Source organism: Hordeum vulgare, chromosome 6H (assembly GCF_904849725.1).
Source record: "Hordeum vulgare subsp. vulgare chromosome 6H, MorexV3_pseudomolecules_assembly, whole genome shotgun sequence".
NCBI lineage: Eukaryota > Viridiplantae > Streptophyta > Magnoliopsida > Poales > Poaceae > Hordeum > Hordeum vulgare.
Genome location: NC_058523.1, coordinates 13,185,338 through 13,204,769, shown reverse-complemented (window position 1 = coordinate 13,204,769; position 19,432 = coordinate 13,185,338). Strand labels below are relative to the sequence as shown.

Here is a 19,432-nt window from a genome sequence, read left to right as displayed (position 1 = left end):
CACTTTCAACGACGGTGCCCTGGGGCGTTGCTGCCTCACCTCAAAACGCCAGGCGTTTCTGCCTCACTTCCAAACGCCAAGGGGGTCGGCGTTTCTGCCTCACCTCAAAACGCCAAGGGGGCTGGCGTTGGACACATGGTCAGAAACGCCACAGTAGACTGGCGTTGGACACATGACCAAAAAAGCCATGTTAGACTGACGTTTCACTGTTGACGTGCAACGCCACGGTATATGGCGTTTCTAAAAAGGGTCGAAGCGTAAAATTGTTTCGACGCGGGTTCGTTCTGTGATTTTTTTACCGCTAGTGGGTCAAAACAGTGAAAAAACTCTAACTCAGTATCGCACGCACTAAGCTAACTACCTTGCAAACTCTCCAGCTAGCTAACAACTTATCCATGCAGACGTGTGACTCGATCCTCTCCTACTAACTAGGCATGCAACTAACTAACACTACAAGCTTTGCGTTTGTACCCAGGATCACATCTCTTTGTGCACACACTCCCGCAGCTCATGTATAGGAAACTCAACTACATGCCTGACTATACTCACACTTCCCTCTTGACAAGATTAAACCTAACAATAAGCTTATACGATCTAGGCAGGTTCCACCATCGCCTCGTCCTCATAATCAGGGGTAGAATGTTGGACATGGCCGACCGAATCGGGCTAGCAGCCTAGCACAAGATTGCCTCTAGAGAAGAGGTCATCGATGGATAGCATGATGGACACGACCAAGTCTCACGCCCGCCAACTAACAAGCAAGAGGAGGAGCTAGCCAGGGTGCCAACTGGTAAGCATGAGTGGGCAGTTTGTCGGCTACTAGCGTGTCATCTGTGTGCGCCACACGTGTGTGTGTATGTGTGTAAGTTTCCTAGTTGTGCCTGACCGAGCCTGTGAGCTCATGGTATGTAAGTAGGTGGATGAGCCACTAGCTAGGGTATCCAATTTTATCATATCCGATTGAATAGAGAGAAGTTGTCCTTCTCTCGGTTATCCCCTTCCTCTTCCTACCTACGCCTCACCTATTCCCCATTCTTCCTCCTCTAGATCCAATCAATAGAGTAGGTAGATCGAGCATGTTATATTTGGTATCAGAGGTCGGCGCTCTAGATAATCCATATCTCAAGCCGCGCCATCATACCAAGCAAGCAACGCAAGCAGCAATGCTTGAGGAGCAGCTGGCAGGGCCAACCAAGGCGGTCAACGACAACTGTGTCGCGAATGATGCCTGACTCGACGCCATCAAATGTCCCTCGAGTTGTGGCTGCCAACAGTCACCAACCTTCAACAACAACTCGACTAACTTCGATCCCAAGTGGGTGGATCGCTCTACACCCCGTGTTGGCGGATCCGCAGCCTCCACCAGCGGAGCAAGTGGTGCATGGCGCTTCAACTACATCCATCATCGATTGGCACAGGGGTAGTCACTACCCTCACGCCGCCTCCGTGCAAGGGTGCGTTTCCGTCTCAATCCCTCATACCTACATCTCTTTGATGCAAATTTCGTCTAGAAGGAGAGACATGCATGGTTTGAGAAAAAGGCAAGTGAAAGGAGACTCATTGTGCATTCTTCAAGATAGTAACACACGACTCGTGTGTGCATTATATTAGCAATCCCGAGAAGAGTTAACCTATATGGATATCACATATCATGAAAAGCGAACCTAATTCCAAATTATTTGTTTGACTTTCCATTAACACATGACTCGTATGTGCAGTCTATCAAAAATCAAGTGGCTTGTACCTTTTGTGAAGAAGGTTATACAAGAGTGCATCGGGACATACTAAGTGACTCTAGAAGCATAAAGGAAACTAGACTATTCATGCATACCAGTAAAAGGCCATGATGTCACATCATGAATTGGTCCATTAAATTGCAAGTAGTGAATTTGAATAAATATCACATTTAATTATTGTTACAATTGACAATCAGGCTCACTTCTAAACACGACATTGCCATTGACTATATTTGTATGTATGCTAAGACAGTTTCACTAACATACACTGCGAATCCCCTAAAAAAAATTATTATGAGGAGGCAAATGAAATACTTAATTACGTTTGATATCCAAGAGGCACATTTGCATATCAGACTCTCAGGTTGCCCACTTTTTATTATTTTTTTATATATTTTTTCATTGTTTTCCTCCTTAACCAAGGAATGGATTTCCCATATCTCAAGAATTAATACCTTTTGTTTTCATTAAGAGACTTGGTCGCAATCTTCTTGCAGCTCCTGTACATTATGATGAACCTTTTGTGCTGCTTAGTAGCTTGTGCTTAAGTATTGTTAATTACCTCCACTCTATCCTATCACGAAGTACCTTTAAGACTACCCCTTCGTTTCTAAATAAATATTTTTAGACATTTCATTAGAGGGCTACATACAAAGCAAAATAAGTGAATCTGTATGTAGTTCAATAGTATAATCTCTCAAAAGACTTATAATTATAAACAGAGGGAGTATTTGCGTAACCTACAAACCGATGTAAACTTAGCTAGGAATGGCTATATCTCACTTATTGCAAGATAAGTACACCTCTTGCCCCCATTGCCCGCCGCACGTATGGGCCGACCCAACCAGGGCGCAATGATTAACGATTTTCTTTACGGGATATGCCTTCAGCTCACAGTTTCTTTCTTGGTTTTCTTGTTATCGTTTTGGGTTAGTTTCTTACATTTTTTTCAGTTCTTCCTTTCTTATTCTTGTTTATTGTTTTTATTTACTGTTTTCATTGGTTTTACTTTTCTTTTGGTTTTGTTCTATTAATAATTATTTATCTTTCATTTTATTTTCAAATACATGTCTACTTCACTAATGAATGCGACTAACATCCGACCGTTTGGAAATGAGGAACACAATCCGAACGAGTGCATGTGCCAAGATTCCATCTCACCTCCATCTCATTCTACTTTCTCAGTGCATGTACGTCACATTCCCTTCTTTTCAGATCAACAAATTGCATGCATGCAGGAAAAGAGGGATTTCATGATGCCATCAAATATTCTTTTCAATTTAAAACTTTAAAATGTTTCATAGCTTAAACCGTTGGCCCCAAAGAAAAACTAAACAGATTTAATAACCACATAAGGTTAGCTCATCTCCAGACAATGGAGGCCTAGCACTCTAGAAATGGCCTATGGGCGACGACTAGCGGGCCGGCCTATTAGTGCGGGTTGTTTGCTGCATTCTATAGGTTTGCTTCACCCCGTTTTTCTTTGCTTCTTAAAAAAATCTGTTTTTTTTAACCTGTTTCTTTGCTTTTTCTTCTTCTTCATTTCCCATTGGTTTTCTTCATTCTCCCATTTTTTTTTTCTTTTTTTCTTCTTTAGACTTGGTATTATTTGTTTCTTTCTTGGTATTCTTTTAATTTTGTGTTTTTCTTTGTTTCTTCGTCGGTTTTTATCGATATTTTTTGACACATGTCTACGTTAATGTCACTACATACTTTTAGTTTTTAGTGCCCACGTGAAACATTTTGTTGATACGTGTTGGACGTTTTTTCAAATACATGATGTTCATTCTTTTATGTACATGTCTGGACACTATTTCGAATACACGGTAACATGTTGCAAGTACTCATTAGACAATTTTTTATTGAAATAAATATTTTGTAAACTAAGAAAACAGTTTATTTACATTGTATAAACATTTTGAAAATCTGTCAAGTCTTTTTTGTAACATGTGATTATTTGATTAAAATTCCATGTACATTCTTTCGTATAAATAAACATTTTTTAACTACATGAAAAAATCAAATGTCATAAATTTTTTTGGAAACTCAAGGATATTTATATAAAATGTAGCGTACATACTTTAATAGTATGAAACATTTGTTTACATTACACAGCATATCTTTTATGTTGTATAAATATTTTTTTAAATTGCATAGGTGTTTTTGAAATGAACATTATTTCATTATTATAAATATGTTTTGAAAGTTATGAACATTTTCTTTAAAATGTGCTAACAATTATGTTTATATAATGTGACCTTTTTTCAAATTCCTAGCTTCCAACTATTGTTTGAATTATTAATTTCAAATATGCATTTAAAACATAAATTAAATTATAGAAAATGATATTTAGTGACATCATTCTGACGAGCCACTTCATGTTAGGTTGTCGTACCAGCACTGCCCTGCAATGGTATCTCTCTATTTTTGGAAAACTTTCATGTAATTAGAAATTATCCTTATCTCGGAAACAGGTTCATGTAATGAAAAATATTCACAAGTATTTGTGTGTTTTAGACTTGTGTGCATGTATTTTTTGAAATATTCACAAACATTTTAAAAGTATGCATGCATTTCAAAAAAAGTGTTTAATACTTTTAAAAGTATCAGGCCTTTAAAGTAATTCATGCAATTAGAACAAACTACCCTTTATTTTATGATTTTTTTAATTACATCTACATAAATAAATAAATAAAATATTTAAATCATGATTTTAAAATAGTATCAGTGCAGTTTTACAAAGATAAATAATAAAAAGAAAAGGGCAAAAAATAGGAACAAAGGTAGAAAACCGACATATTACAGGCTCCAATCCGCAAGGTAGCGAGCGAGAAAACAATCAGGCAACATGCACTGGCCAGCCAGTGTCAATTCTTGTTCGGATAACAGAGGTGTATAAGTAAGCTTATGTGCTACAATACAAATAAAAGCCGGTACCTATGAAAATAAATACCGGTTCCTTTTTACAAATACCTTGCTATAGAACTTGCATTGCATTGTACAAGCCCTTATCACTCACAATGAACAACAGGTAATGTTTGGTGAGAAGAGAAATGCGGGAGCATCAACTCGATGTGCATCGATGATCAATCAGAGAAGCACGTAATGATAACTAAGCCAAAATCAATAGAACTGTACGTTGCAAACACGTTCCTATAGACCTTGCATTACATTGTACAAGGCCTTATTACTCACAATGAACGAGAGGAGAAATGCGGGAGAATCAACTCGATCGATCACAGAAATAGGTAATTAGGCCAAAATCAATAGAACTGTACGTTGGACCAGTATGCTTTGTCCTGCTGCCAGTAGGCCGGGATGACATTGTTGGCCACCAGCGTCTTCCCGGAGTCGCTGGTGATGCGCATGGAGAAGGGCCCCTGCAGCCCGCGGCTGGTGTCCATCCTCCAGATTGATCCCCAGGAGCGGCGCATCGGCTCCCAGTACCCCGTCTTGCGGCCGTTCCTGGTCTGCATGAGCTCCATCCGCACCACGGTGCCGTCGACGTTGGCGTACTCCACGAGCACGGCGAGGTAGTTTGGGTTGGAGCCGCGCTGGACGTGGAAGGTGACCTTCATGCCGGGGAAGTTGCAGCGCACCCTCCTGAACTGCATGTCGATGATGCCGGCGTGGCGGAGCTTGTCGTTGAGGCCGTACTTGGCCATGGCCCCGAACGCGGTGCCGCTGAGGTCGAAGTGGTACCTGGCCACGGGGTAGTAGTTCATGTCGGTGATCACCACCGTCCTCGGCTGGCCGGAGCAGGAAGGGTTGTTGGCGGCCACGCATCGGATCTGAAAATTAAAGATCACATGGATTTATACTTTGCATGCACATGGTAGGATTGAGCTTGACCAACTGATTTAACATACCTCGTAGCAGCTGCCGCAGCCGGCGCCGCCGTCGAAGAGAGGCTCGTTGCCGCAGGAGGTCATGGAGGAGAAGGGGTACTTGTTCACGTTCTTGAAGCCACAAGCACCGCCTGCAAATCCATCGGGTACTTTGATATGATCAGCATTATTTCCAGTAAGTTGGCAATACGTAGGTGGTGCATGAAAGCTGGGCGTACCGTTGTCCATGGGGCCGGCGCCGGTGGGGGCACCGTACCAGGTGGCCTTGGCGGGGAGCCAGCCGGAGTTGTAGGATCTGGCGGCGGAGGTGCCGTAGTTGGCCGCACAACGGACGGACGCGACGAGCACGGAGAGGAGGAGTGCCACAAGCGCACTGGCATTGGCAGAGACGCCGGCCATGTTGGCACTACAGGTCGTCTATGAACCTTCTTACTCCTGTTTGTTTGTTTGTTTGTTTGTTCGTGTTGTGATGGCTGGACCTGATGACATTGCCAGGGCATTTATAGGCGAAATGAGGTGTGAACGACGAGTCGATCGGTGCAAGTTGCAGTTGCATCCGACGAGACGACTACAAGCTCACATGGATACGGAGAGAATCATGGAGGAATACAGGCACCGCCCGGTTTACGCGCGTACAACTATACATATAAAACTAGACATTGGCGGCGACCACCGAGCATCCGCTAATCATTTGGGGGGTGCACACAAGTCAAATTGTTGATTGCAGACAAAGTCAGACCATCTGTACGTACATATGCCATAAGACCAGGCCGCATGTTATATCCTCACACCCTGATTCGAGTCTTTGCAAATATTAGTATTATTATTTTTTCAGGAAATTTTCAATCTATTGATTTTCAATCATGACACTACAACGGACACTAAAAATAATAAAAATTACATCCAGATCCGTAGACTACCTAGCAAAGACTACAAACACTGAAGCAACCGAAGGCATTGCCGTCGTCATCGCCCCTTGTTGGAAAGTCATCGTGCTAAGGCCTCATAGGATTAGCGCACCAGAACAACAATCATTGTCGATGAAGAGTAGTGTAGATAGGAAAGATCCAACATGTTCACACACGAATGTAGAAGAACGACGAACAGACCTGACAAGATCTACCAAAGATAGATTCACCGGAGAGGCACCTACACACACACCCCGATGGTGTTAGACGCACCACCGGGACGAGGGGTAGACAAGAGATCCTTATTTCATCTTTAGGGAGTCGTTACCATCTGGTCTTTTTGGATGTGACACAAACCCTAACAGAATTCAATGAAACATCTAAAAACTAACCACTCCATAGACAAGGGCCGTGATCCACAACGCCCCCATGGCCCGATGGAATGCAGAGAAATCCTATGGTTTTTTGGGGAAAGGAGGCGGCGGATGCGGTGGTGTTTGCAAGAACGTTTGTATTATTGTATAAGATTGCAAGTAGGTCTAGAAGAGGGTAATTAGACTATTTGACCAACTAAAACTTGACCTTTTTCTAATTTTAATTAGTAGCATGGCAAATTGAAGATGGTTAGTAAAACTATATATAGTGCAGACTTTTCTTGCAAACATACTATTTGGAATGGCTACTCCAATGCGGTTCACCAAACCGCTCATAAATTTATGTATGACACATTCCGTATATTTTTGCCACCCAACATCGGTCATTAATTTTTTCCGGACCGGCACAGATGTCCGAAATGCCGCAAACTAGCAAAAAACCTAGTGGGGTTTGGGAGAGCCTGAACATCCACCACGTACACTTACGACATCATCAACCCACCCAAATGCCACGCCTGGAACCCTTTTTCCCCACTTCGTCCCTCCCACTATGCTCTATGTCTGAACCCTTGCTGACCGATGCCACCGTTGTACCGCCAGGGCCATCACTCAAGCCCGAGAGTTTCCCGCCTTGGCCTACGTCATCGTTCCAACACAGATCCCACTGGGGCAGTCATCCATGGCGAACACCATGTACGGAAAGTGTTCGACCAAATGCCATATATAGTAGAATATTTTGACGTTGTTGTTGTTGACTTTGAAGAAAACACGATGGTTACGCACTCAGTGAAGAAGGATGATTTTTTCTGTGATGCGTGACTGGCCACAAGTGTGCAGTTTCATGGCATAAAGCACAATGCGGCATTTTAGCAAAGTGTGTATGACTGTTTCAATGAGCACAAGCAGCAAGCACCCTATGATGGAAGTGATCCAAGATAGGGACTCAGGTCGCTACTCCATCAATGGTATACCAATCAAAATGTGGTCAACATTTCGATTTTAATGAAGCTATATGGCGAAATGAACACTTTCCTCATCATAAGCAGTCTTGTATACTCAAAGTTATAGATGGTTGCAAAGTTTGATGGTCAAATGATATTTGACGACCTCTGTTCAAAAAATAATACTCAAAATGTATGTGTATTATTTGAGCAGAATTTGTAAAAAGAAAATTGTACAGATCTCCATGGATGTCATTTGAGCGCCAAACTTTGCAAGCATCCATAATATTTGTTCATAATCATTCTCATAAAGTTTTAGATTTTTCAAAATATTTTACTACGTTTTCTGACGTGGAAACACCTGGCGTGGGTACACCATTTTGGGGTTCAACCACTACTTTCCCTCACAGACATTTGGTGGCGTCCGTTTTGGTGAACTGCATAGGAGTTGCCCTCGGGACTTGCGGATATAACATGGGTCCTAATCTAACGGCATAAGGTTTGTGCTAATGTATCGTCTCTTATTATATTTTTATAGAAGCAATAATAATTTAAGATACAACCATGCCAATGCATTGTTTTTTATGAGTTGTATCTACATCTAATAATTTAAGGCAACGCGTGCATATGATTGGGTTAGAACCATTTTTTGCCTATGATCACGCACAAGGGGTGTTTCTTTGGCTGCGTGGTAGATCTCGGAGGCATGACCTTGCTCGACGACGGGCGGGCGGATTTGAGGATGGCTTCAGCTATGGCCGGCGACGATGGCAGTTGGACTAGGTGTGGCGTTGGATCTCGAGGTTGTGCCGCCTCTACCTCCCTTCGGTGGGCACATGGCTACGGATGCAGGCGGGACAGGCCCGATCTGGGCTCACCCGGGCCTGCTACGTGCTCGTGAGGTTGGGGCGGCAGATCTGTGCCATCTTGGTTGTGAGATGGAGTCCCAGGCGGGGGCTGGGGCCTAGACTCTTGTGAGCATGCAACAGAGGCTGCGGGCAGGTTAGCATGTCCGATCTGGGCATGTTCAGCTCTGGGTTGTGTTGCTGCTTATGGTCCGATGGTGCAAGGTGCTGGGGCAGCCCGGAGTTGGGTGCAGTGCGGTTGGTTGGTGGTGGTGTGGTGGTGTGTGGATTCTCCAGATGTAAATCTTGCCTGAGGCCGGTGATGACAACATTTGTGGATGTTGTTTTTCTTCTTGAAGGCATCACCGAGGAGATCCACCGTCTTCTGCATTTGCGATCTTTACTCCAGGTTAAAACCTAGATCCGTTTTGTCGGATCGGCAATGGGGTGTGCTTGGATGCCTTACTTTGTTAGAAGCATTGTCTACGAGAGGTTCCAAGTGGGCACACTTGGTTGATGATGGTGTGGATGGTCGGGCTTCGGTAGTGTATCGGCACGCTTGACCAAGGATGGCTGTTGCACGACGTTGTAGGCAGCTTGAGCACAATTGACATGCCGTGAATGTCGGACAAGTTTGTTCGTCCTTCTCTTGGGATTGGAGCGGCATATGTTTGCCTCCTTTCAGACTTGTCGTCTCTCTCTAAGGTCGATGAGGTTGAAGAACGCGCTGGTGGCAAACAGGCTCGATGAGGGTGCCGTTCTATGTTCTAGCAGCCAAGTCGAAGCCGTCGGGTCACGGGCGCCATGGGTGATATATGATGACACTGCAATGAGTTGTGGTGTACCGGTATTCTTGCTTGTACTATGTCATGTTGTCCTAGTTTAACTAGGTGTGGTCCTTGTTGTATGGTTCTTGATTGGTTTTCCTTCAATAAATCGAGCAGTTCCCGGGCTTCTTCTGAATGGAATCTTAGCAGTTTTTCTAGTAACTTATGCAGGTACAAATGGGTCGATCAAGAATCATAATTTAGTATACGTTATTTATTAGGACTTTAATTTATATATGGCCGATCCATATATTTCCTATACTATATAACACTAATCCCCCTAAAATTGAAGACACCACATCCAATTGAGGTCTCTAATTGACATTGGGTGACCCGATTTTGACCGGGTCAACAGTTTCTCAAAGCTCTCTTATTCAATTTTCTATATTATATTTATAAATACACTATGCTCCATAATTTGAAGGCCTCACAATAAATTGAAGTCTTCAATTTATAATTGGGTCATTCGATTTTGAACGGGTCAACAATTTCTCAAGAAGCTCACTTATATTTTTTAATTCATCTCTCTTAATAAATTATTTTAATTCATCTATGTAACTACATTCTTTTATTCTTTGTGCTCTTTAATTTTTGTAGCTCTCTTATTCCATCGAGGTACTTAATTTTAAATTTGGTTTACGATTTTGACAAGTTCAATGATTTTCCAAGCCAATTGGCAGCAATCGACCTATAAAAACATATCAATCAACTGACATCCTCTCACCCCCTAAAAAAGGAGTGTCAATATGTGATATTGGAGCACCAATATAGAACATGCAGCCATCGATGACATTTTCACACAAAAGTATTGATTGATTAGCCAATAACAAATCAAACCGCTGAAGGCCTATCGAACACGATGCACTATTAGAAGAACACTGCGTCCACACACACCCCACCCCCACCCCCAAACCAAATACTCATTCAGTTTTAAGATAGAGAAAATATGTTTTTGGTCCCTCAAGTTTTCAAAAAGCATTAACTTGGTCCCTTAAGATTTTTTCGTATACATTTGGTCCCTCAAGTCCCAAAACCGGATAAGTTTGGTCCTAAACCAAATTTTGAGCCCGTTGACCGGGTTTCACCCCCACAAAACCGCCTAATGAACAGTAATTTCAAAAGAAAACTTCAAAAAAATCTAAAAAAAATTGTGTCCAATATGATTACATGCGCAAGGTGCGACCAAAATCTAAAAACCGCATGAAGGCCTATTGAACACGCTGCACTATAAAAAAAACAATCCATCCCCCCCCCCCCCCCCCCAACCTCCCTCCCCAAACCAAATACTCATTCAGTTTTCAGATAGAGAAAAGTATGTTTTTGGTCCCTCAAGTTTTCAAAAAGTATAGACTTGGTCCCTTCAGTTTTTTTGGTATACATTTGGTCCCTCAAGTCTAAAAACCGGAAACGTTTGGTCCTAAACCAGAATTTGAGCCCGTTGACCGGGTTTGACCGCCACAAAACCGCGTGATGAATAGTAATTTCAAGAAAAACTTCGTAAAAATCTAAAAAATTTGGGGTCCAATATGATTACATGCACAAGGTGCGACCAAAATCTAAAAACCGCCTGAAGGCCTATCGAACACGCTGCACTATAAAAAAACACTCCTCCACCCCCCCCCCCACCCCCTCCCCAAACCAAATACTCATTCAGTTTTAAGATAGAGAAAAGCATGATTTTGGTCCCTCAAGTTTTCAAAAAAGTATAGACTTGGTCCCTTAAGATTTTTTGGTATACATTTCGTCCCTCAAGTCTCAAAACCGGATAAGTTTGGTCCTAAACCAGAATTTGAGCTCGTTGACCGGGTTTGACCGCCACAAAACCGCCTGATGAACAGTAATTTAAAAAAAACTTCAAAAAATCTAAAATATGTTGGGGTCCAATATGATTACATGCGCAAGGTGTGACCAAAATTTCATGGTATTTCGGCAATCAAGGAGCTCCTGGCAAAAAAATCAAAAATATCGACGTTTGATAAACAGTAAATTCAAAAAAATAAGGAAATTGAAAAAAAACTGAAATTTTTTGGTGTCTAATATGCTTACATGCTTAAGGTGCGACCAAAAGTAGGTGGTCTTTCGACATTGTAGGAGACCGTGGCAAAAAAACAAATTTTCGCTCACAAAAAAATTGCCAAAATTTGTTGTTTTTCCTAGAGCCCGTCCGATGTTATTTCATGATAAAAAAATTGTCGCACCTTGCGCATGTTAGCATATTGGATCCCAAAAAATTTACGAGGTTTTTTTTAAAATGGATTACTGTTCACCAAACAGTTTTTTTTTCAGGCGCTCCTCGGGTGTCGAAAGAGCACGGCATTTTGGAAGCACCTTACACATGTAAGCATATTGGACCCCCAAAAGTTTCAGATTTTTTTGATGTTTTTTTTACTTTTTTTTGGAGTACTGTTCACTAGGTGGTTTTGTGACGGTCAAACCCGGTCAATGGGCTCAAAATCTGGTTTGGGACCAAAATTATCCGTTTTTTAGACTTGAGAACCAAATCTATACCAAAAAAAATTGATGGACCAAGTCTATACTTTAAGGTGTCTTAAGTTTTAGAAAAGTATAATATCTTTTACTTCGACCAAGTTCAGAGCCAAAAAATGACATCCACAATACTAAATCAATAAAAATAAAAATAAATTTCATGATGAATCTAATGCGATTTGATATTATGTATATTGTTATATTTTTCTATAAATTTGATCAAACTTAAAAATATTTAACTTCTTAAAAAGTTACACCTTATATGTTGATACAGAGGGAGTAATTTTTTTCTACGAAAACCCAAGAACATCGACAACGCAGCAATGCGCGTCTAACCCTTCATGTAGAAAATAAAGCTCGGCATGAGTATAGCATAACTATAGTACAGACTTTCTTGCAAACATACTAGTAGTAGTATTTGCAATGGCTCGAATCAGGGCCTGACGATATAACGTGCGGCCTGGTCTTATGGCATATGTAATGACGGTCTGACTTTGTCTGCAATCAATAATTTGACTTGTGCGCACCCCAAATGATTAGCGGATGCTCGGTGATCACCGCCAATGTCTGATTTTATGTATAAATACTGTCATATGTACGCGCGTAAACCGGCCGGTGCCTGTATTCCTCCATGATTCCCTCCATAGCCATGTTACCTTGCAGCCCTAAACACGCCATACGCGTAGTCGTCGTCTCGTCGGATGCAACTGCCACTTGCGCCGACTCGTCGTTCACACCTCATTTTGCCTATAAATGCGCCGGCAATGTCATCCCGTCAAGCCACCAGAACACAAGCAGGAGTCTAGGAAGTGCAAGCAACTACTCCAGTCTCCAGCGATCCTATAAGTCTAGGAATTGCCAAATATGGCCGGCGTCTCTGCCAATGCCGTTGCCGTTGTGGCAGTGGCACTGCTCCTCTCCGTGCTCGTCGCGCCCGTCCGTTGTGCGGCCAACTACGACACCTCCGCCGCCAGATCCTACAACTCCGGCTGGCTCCCCGCCAAGGCCACCTGGTACGGTGCGCCCACCGGCGCCGGCCCCATGGACAACGGTACGCCCAGCCCATATGTTCCAGTTGCACTGACGGCACACGCTTTCATGCACCACCTACGTATTGCCAACTTACTGGAAATAATGCTGATCATATCAAAGTACCCGATGGATTTGCAGGCGGTGCTTGTGGCTTCAAGAACGTGAACAAGTACCCCTTCTCCTCCATGACCTCCTGCGGCAACGAGCCTCTCTTCGACGGCGGCGCCGGCTGCGGCTCATGCTACGAGGTATGTTAAATCAGTTGGTCAAGCTCAAACCTACCATGTGCATGCAAAGTATAAATCCATGTGATCTTTAATTTTCAGATCCGATGCGTGGCCGCCAACAACCCTTCCTGCTCCGGCCAGCCGAGGACGGTGGTGATCACCGACATGAACTACTACCCCGTGGCCAGGTACCACTTCGACCTCAGCGGCACCGCGTTCGGGGCCATGGCCAAGTACGGCCTCAACGACAAGCTCCGCCACGCCGGCATCATCGACATGCAGTTCAGGAGGGTGCGCTGCAACTTCCCCGGCATGAAGGTCACCTTCCACGTCCAGCGCGGCTCCAACCCAAACTACCTCGCCGTGCTCGTGGAGTACGCCAACGTCGACGGCACCGTGGTGCGGATGGAGCTCATGCAGACCAGGAACGGCCGCAAGACGGGGTACTGGGAGCCGATGCGCCGCTCCTGGGGATCAATCTGGAGGATGGACACCAGCCGCGGGCTGCAGGGGCCCTTCTCCATGCGCATCACCAGCGACTCCGGGAAGACGCTGGTGGCCAACAATGTCATCCCGGCCTACTGGCAGCAGGACAAAGCATACTGGTCCAACGTACAGTTCTATTGATTTTGGCCTAATTACCTATTTCTGTGATCGATCGAGTTGATTCTCCCGCATTTCTCCTCTCGTTCATTGTGAGTAATAAGGCCTTGTACAATGTAATGCAAGGTCTATAGGAACGTGTTTGTAAAAAGAAACCGGTACTTAGATGCGTCTATTTGTATTGTAGCACATAAGCTTACTTACACACCTCTGTTATCCGAACAAGAATCGGTGCTTGAGTTAAGACCGGTCTATATTTGCAAGCTCTTCTACATGGTCTAGATATTGCTAGATAACTGGCCAATGGAGACTGGCTGCCCGGCTTACTGGCAGCACTAGTAGAAAATAAGGATTTTGCCCGCAACCCCAAATCACATTAGCCCCGGATAGAAATAAAATCGAGACCAATGCGAGGCATTGGTCCGATTCGAGTTGTTAGGGCCTCGCGGGGCCATAGTTCCGGTTCGGTTCGACGCATTAGTCCCGGTTCGTGCCAAAAACCGGGACTAAAGATCCAACGACTGACACGTGACGTGTCGCGGAGCATTAGTCCCGGTTGGGGGATGGAACCGAGACTAATAGTTAGTCTTCTGTCTCGGTTCTGTCTATTAACCGGGACCAAAGAGGTGTGTGAGGTGTGCATGTCATGCCCACCATCTCCTTTGTTTTTTGGCTGTGTGAGGTGTGCATGTCATGCTTTTGACACCCTTCTATGCATGCACATAAGGTGTTCGATGAAATGCCCGAACCATACTTAAGCTTTCTCCTCTCCCAGCTCGACATCTCCAAGCTTCATTTTCCTCAAGATTTGTCTAGGTTTGACAGTGCACCAACTACACAAGTGTTCTAAAGGTTAGCTACTTCATCGCTTCATCTCTCACTTCTAGTTTAGCTCATTTTAAATGCTCTAGAAGTAGACTGGTTTGTGTGTTTTAGTGTAAGAGTGTATGTGGGAGTTCTTTTAATTTAGATGCAAAATTTGAGCTCAAATTAACTTCTTAGAGTCTGCACATGTGTAGGGTGCTGTCCCGTGAATCGCCAATGGATGTATGGTGACCGATGCACTTCGGAGTACATTACGAACCGGGACTAATGCCCGAGTCACACTTCAGTTCACACAAAATGGTATCCTCGGCCCAGGTTAGCAACCTTATCATTTTCATCTGTAATTGATAAAAAAAATTGCATGTTGATACGTCCCAAACGTATCTAAAATTTCTGCTTGTTCCATTATCTTTTGGGTGACAATGTTATATGTTTTGCTACACTTTTATATCATTTTACACATACTTGGACTAATCTACTAACTCAGTGCATCCAGTGCCAGTTTCTGTCTGCTAATGTCTATTTTGCAGGGCTTTTAACCAATTTTCCGAAGCCCAAAAAATTTCAGGAAAAATATACAAACAATCAGCGTAACCGAAGCTTCCAGATCACCGAAGATGGACCAGAGGGGGGCCAGGGGTCGTCCAGGCGACCTGTTGGCGCGGGCTACCCCCTGGCCGCGTCAAGAGGCTGCCTGGGTGGGCCCCACCTCCTCCGGTGCCCTCCTTCGGCCTATATTTAGCCCTCCGAGAGAAAACCCTTCCACAACTTCCAGAATCGCGAATTTCTCCATCGTTCCGCCGCTGCAGCGCTTCCGAGATCGGGAGCGTCAGGAGACCTCTTCCCGGCACCCTGCCGGAGGGAGGATTGACCTCCGGGAGCTTCTCCACCGCCATGGACGCTTGTCGGACGTGCCGTGAGTAGTCCTCCTTGGACCATGGTTCCATGACCAGTAGCTATGTGATGTCTTCTCTCTAATCTTGTGCTTCAATGGTTAGTCCTTGTGAGCTGCCCTACATGATCAAGGCATCTATGTAATTCTCTTGCTACTGCTATGCTCAGTTTTTGTGATCCGATGGATTATGAGATTATGTTCAGATTGTTATGAGTTATATATTTGATTATCCTTTTATATTATGTTCCTTAGTGATTCATGCATGTTCTCCATTGCTATTTATTGCTTTGGCCGAGTAGTATATTGTAACTCCAAGAGGGGGCGTTATGCATGATTGTGGGTTCATGCCCCTCGATGTCTAGCTTGAGTGACAGAAACATGAGACTAGGGGATGTGTGATACATCTCCGTCGTATCTACTTTTCCAAACTCTTTTGCCCTTGTTTTGGACTCTGATTTCCATGATTTGAATGGAACTAACCCAGACTAACGTTGTTTTCAGCAGAATTGCCATGCTGTTGTTTTACGCAGAAATAAAAGTTCTCGGAATGACCTGGAAATTTACGAGGACTCTTTGTGGAATATATAAAAAATACTGGCGCAAGAATCAACCGGAGGAGTGGAGCGAGGAGCCCACAAGCCCACCAGGCGCGGGGCCCCATGGTCATGCCTAGCAGGCTTGTGGGGCCCTCGGGGCTCCGACGCCTCCAACTCCAGCTCTATTTAGTCCCTTTCGTCCGGAAAGAAATCAGGGAGAAGAGTTCATCGCGTTTTACGATACGGAGGCGCCACCACCACCTATACTTCCTCTGGAGGGCAGATCTGGAGTTCGTTCTGGGCTCCGGAAAGGGGAGACCGTCGCCATCGTCATCACCAACCTTCCTTCATCGTCAATTCCATGATGCTCTTCACCGTTCGTGAGTAATCTCATCGTAGGCTTGCTGGACAGTGATGGGTTGGATGAGATCTATCATGTAATCGAGTTAGTTTTCATGGGGATTGATCCCTAGTATCCACTATGGTCTGAGATTGATGTTGCTACTACTTTGCCATGCTTAATGCTTGTCACTAGGGCCCGAGTGCCATGATTTCAGATCTGAACCTATTATGTTCTCGTCAATATATGTGTGTTCTTGATCCTATCTTGCAAATTGTAGTCACCTACTATGTGTTATGACACGGCAACCCCGGAGTGACAATAGCCGGAACCACTCCCGGAGATGACCATACTCCTGGAGATGACCATAGTATGAGGAGTTCATGTATTCACTAAGTGCTAATGCGTTGTTCCGGTTCTCTATTAAAAGGAGAACCTTAATATCCCGTAGTTTCCATTAGGACCCCGCTGCCACGGGAGGGATGGACAATAGAGGTCATGCAAGTTCTTTTCCCTAAGCACGTATGACTACATAAGGAATAGATGCCTACATTACATTGACGAACTGGAGCTAGTTACATATCTCCCCATGTTATAACTGTTGAATGATGAATGTCATCCGGCATAATTATCCATCACCGATCCAATGCCTACGAGTTTTTCCTATTGGTCCTTGCTACGTTACTTTGTCGCTACTGCTGTCACTGTGGCTACTGTTACTCTGTCGCTACTGCTATCATTGCTGCTACTGTTACTCTGTCGCTACAGTTGCCACTGCTGCTACTATTACCGATGCTACTGTTGCTATCACACTACTTTGCTACTGATACTTTGCTGCAGATACTAAGTCTTTTAGGTGTGGTTGAATTGACAACTCAACTGCTAATACTCAAGAATATTCTTCCAGTTCCCCTTGTGTCGAATCAACAAATTTGGGTTGAAAACTCTACCCTCAAAAACTATTGCGATCCCCTATACTTGTGGGTTATCAAGACTATTTTCTGACGCCGTTGCCGGGGAGGCATAGCTCTATTCTCTGAGTCACTTGGGATTTACGTCTGCTGATCACTATGAAGAATCCGAGAGATCCAAAAACTAAAGTCTTGCCCTCAACTACGAGGACAGGTAAGGAACTGCCATCTAGCTCTGCACTTGATTCACCTTTGGTTATGAGTAAGTTTGCGACACCACCTCCTGCTACAAATTTTGATATGTCGCATGTGCTTGATGATGCTACTTATGCTATCCATGATGCTTGTGATGATGCTATGCTTGATATTGCTTTGCCACTAGGTGTATTCCTAGATGCACAAATTGCTAGAGTTGCTGCTGGATGTGATGATACTTCTGAAACTGCTGAGATTATTGAAGTAGAACCTGCTATTTCACCTGTTAGAACTAGATATGAATTGCCTGATATGCCTGAGGGTTATGTTATGGAGGGAGAGATAGCTGAGGACTTTCTTGCTTGTAAGGATAGCTATGATCTTGAGAAATTACTGCGCAAGTGGAAAGAAAAATCTTTGAACGCTAGGATGAAATACGACCCTAAGTTTGCTACTTCGCCTATCTTTGTGACCGATAAGGATTATGAATTCTATGTCGACCCTGAGTTAATCACTCTAGTCGAATCTGATCCTTTTCAAGGTTATGAGTCCGAAACGGTTGTAGCACATCTTACTAAGCTGCACGATATAGCCACCCTATTCACGAGTAAGGAAAAGATCCGCCACTACTATATCCTTAACTTGTTTCCTTTCTCGCTAAAGGATGATGCTAAGACTTGGTTCACTTCTCTTGCTCCTAGTTGTGTGCGTAGTCCCCAGGATATGATCTACTACTTCTCTGAGAAATATTTTCATGCCCATAAGAAGCAAGCTGCCTTGCATGAAATATATAAGTTTGCGCAAGTTGAAGAAGAGAGTCTCCCACAAGCTTGGGGGAGGCTCGTCCAGCTACTGAATGCTTTGCCTGATCACCCTCTTGAGAAGAATGAAATACTTGATATCTTCTATAATGGACTAACTGATGCTTCTAAGGACCACCTAGATAGTTGTGCTGGTTGTGTTTTCAGGGAACGAACCATAGAACAAGTTGAGATCCTATTGAATAATATCTTGTGCAATGAGAATGCTTGGACTATTCCTGAACCACCTCCGAAGCCAACTCCGAAGAAAAGAGGTATTCTATTCCTCAGTCCTGAAGATATGCAAGAAGCTAAGAAATCTATGAAAGAGAAAGGCATTAAATCTGAAGATGTCAAAAATCTACCACCTATCGAAGAGATCCATGGTCTCGATAACCCGACACGGGTAGTAGAGGTAAATTCTCTTCGTAGATTCAATGAGAGTGATATTCCTTTTGATAAACCTGCTAGCTTATGCCTGGATGAATTTGATAACTTTGTTGCCAAACAACAAAGTTTCAATGATTATGTTAGCAGACAATTGGGACAGAATGCTCGTATGCTTAGTCATTTAAGTGCTTGTGTGGACAGAAACATCAATGATCTTAAGCTTTTGAGTAAACACGCCTCTATGGTTACTACTCAAGTAGAACAAGTACTTAAGGCTCAAAATGACTTGCTCAATGACTTGAATGAAAATTATGTTAGAGTCGTCACTAGAGGTGGTAGAATGACCCAGGAACCTTTGTATCATGAGGGTCATCCTAAGAGAATTGAACAAGATTCTCAAGGAGTTAGCACTTATGCACCTAGTCATCCTAGGAAGAAAGATGATAGGAACTTGCATGCTAGCAACCCTGTTGCTGTTACACCCGAGAACCCAAACGATTTCTCTGTTTCTGATGCTGAAACACAATTTGGTGATGAACGTGAGCCTAATGATAATATCGATAGTGATGTTCATGTTGATGCTCAACCTAGCAATGATAAGGATGTGGAGATTGAACCTGTTGATCTTGATAACCCACAACCTAAGAATAGGAGATACGATAAGAACGACTTCACTGCTAGGACGCATGGTAAGGAAAGGGATCCATGGGTT

The 19,432-nt window shown here is 43.6% G+C and overlaps 2 protein-coding genes across 2 annotated transcripts; one reads left to right on the top strand and one right to left on the bottom strand.

The window, feature by feature from the left end:
- Positions 1-4,574: 4,574 nt before the first annotated feature.
- On the bottom strand, positions 4,575-6,042 carry LOC123402883 (expansin-B2-like). The gene is made up of 4 exons (XM_045096852.1): positions 5,803-6,042; positions 5,606-5,715; positions 5,009-5,527; positions 4,575-4,868 (listed from the first exon to the last, which is right to left on the bottom strand). Exons 1-4 carry the CDS (start codon positions 5,981-5,983, stop codon positions 4,860-4,862), a joined length of 819 nt encoding a protein of 272 aa, XP_044952787.1. The 5' UTR covers positions 5,984-6,042; the 3' UTR covers positions 4,575-4,859.
- Positions 6,043-12,748: 6,706 nt separating this feature from the next.
- On the top strand, positions 12,749-14,094 carry LOC123402918 (expansin-B6-like). The gene is made up of 3 exons (XM_045096886.1): positions 12,749-13,017; positions 13,137-13,246; positions 13,325-14,094. Exons 1-3 carry the CDS (start codon positions 12,831-12,833, stop codon positions 13,850-13,852), a joined length of 825 nt encoding a protein of 274 aa, XP_044952821.1. The 5' UTR covers positions 12,749-12,830; the 3' UTR covers positions 13,853-14,094.
- Positions 14,095-19,432: the final 5,338 nt, after the last annotated feature.

What these genes read in the sequence shown, in the direction of transcription:
- LOC123402883 (XM_045096852.1), bottom strand. Translation starts at nt 5,983, where the DNA reads ATGGCCGGCGTCTCTGCCAATGCCAGTGCGCTTGTGGCACTCCTCCTC. An exon ending in CGCCGGCCCCATGGACAACG is followed by an intron (nt 5,716 to 5,802) that starts GTACGCCCAGCT and finishes ATGGATTTGCAG; the next exon opens with GCGGTGCTTGTGGCTTCAAG. An exon ending in GCTGCGGCAGCTGCTACGAG is followed by an intron (nt 5,528 to 5,605) that starts GTATGTTAAATC and finishes TTTAATTTTCAG; the next exon opens with ATCCGATGCGTGGCCGCCAA.
- LOC123402918 (XM_045096886.1), top strand. Translation starts at nt 12,831, where the DNA reads ATGGCCGGCGTCTCTGCCAATGCCGTTGCCGTTGTGGCAGTGGCACTG. An exon ending in CGCCGGCCCCATGGACAACG is followed by an intron (nt 13,018 to 13,136) that starts GTACGCCCAGCC and finishes ATGGATTTGCAG; the next exon opens with GCGGTGCTTGTGGCTTCAAG. An exon ending in GCTGCGGCTCATGCTACGAG is followed by an intron (nt 13,247 to 13,324) that starts GTATGTTAAATC and finishes TTTAATTTTCAG; the next exon opens with ATCCGATGCGTGGCCGCCAA.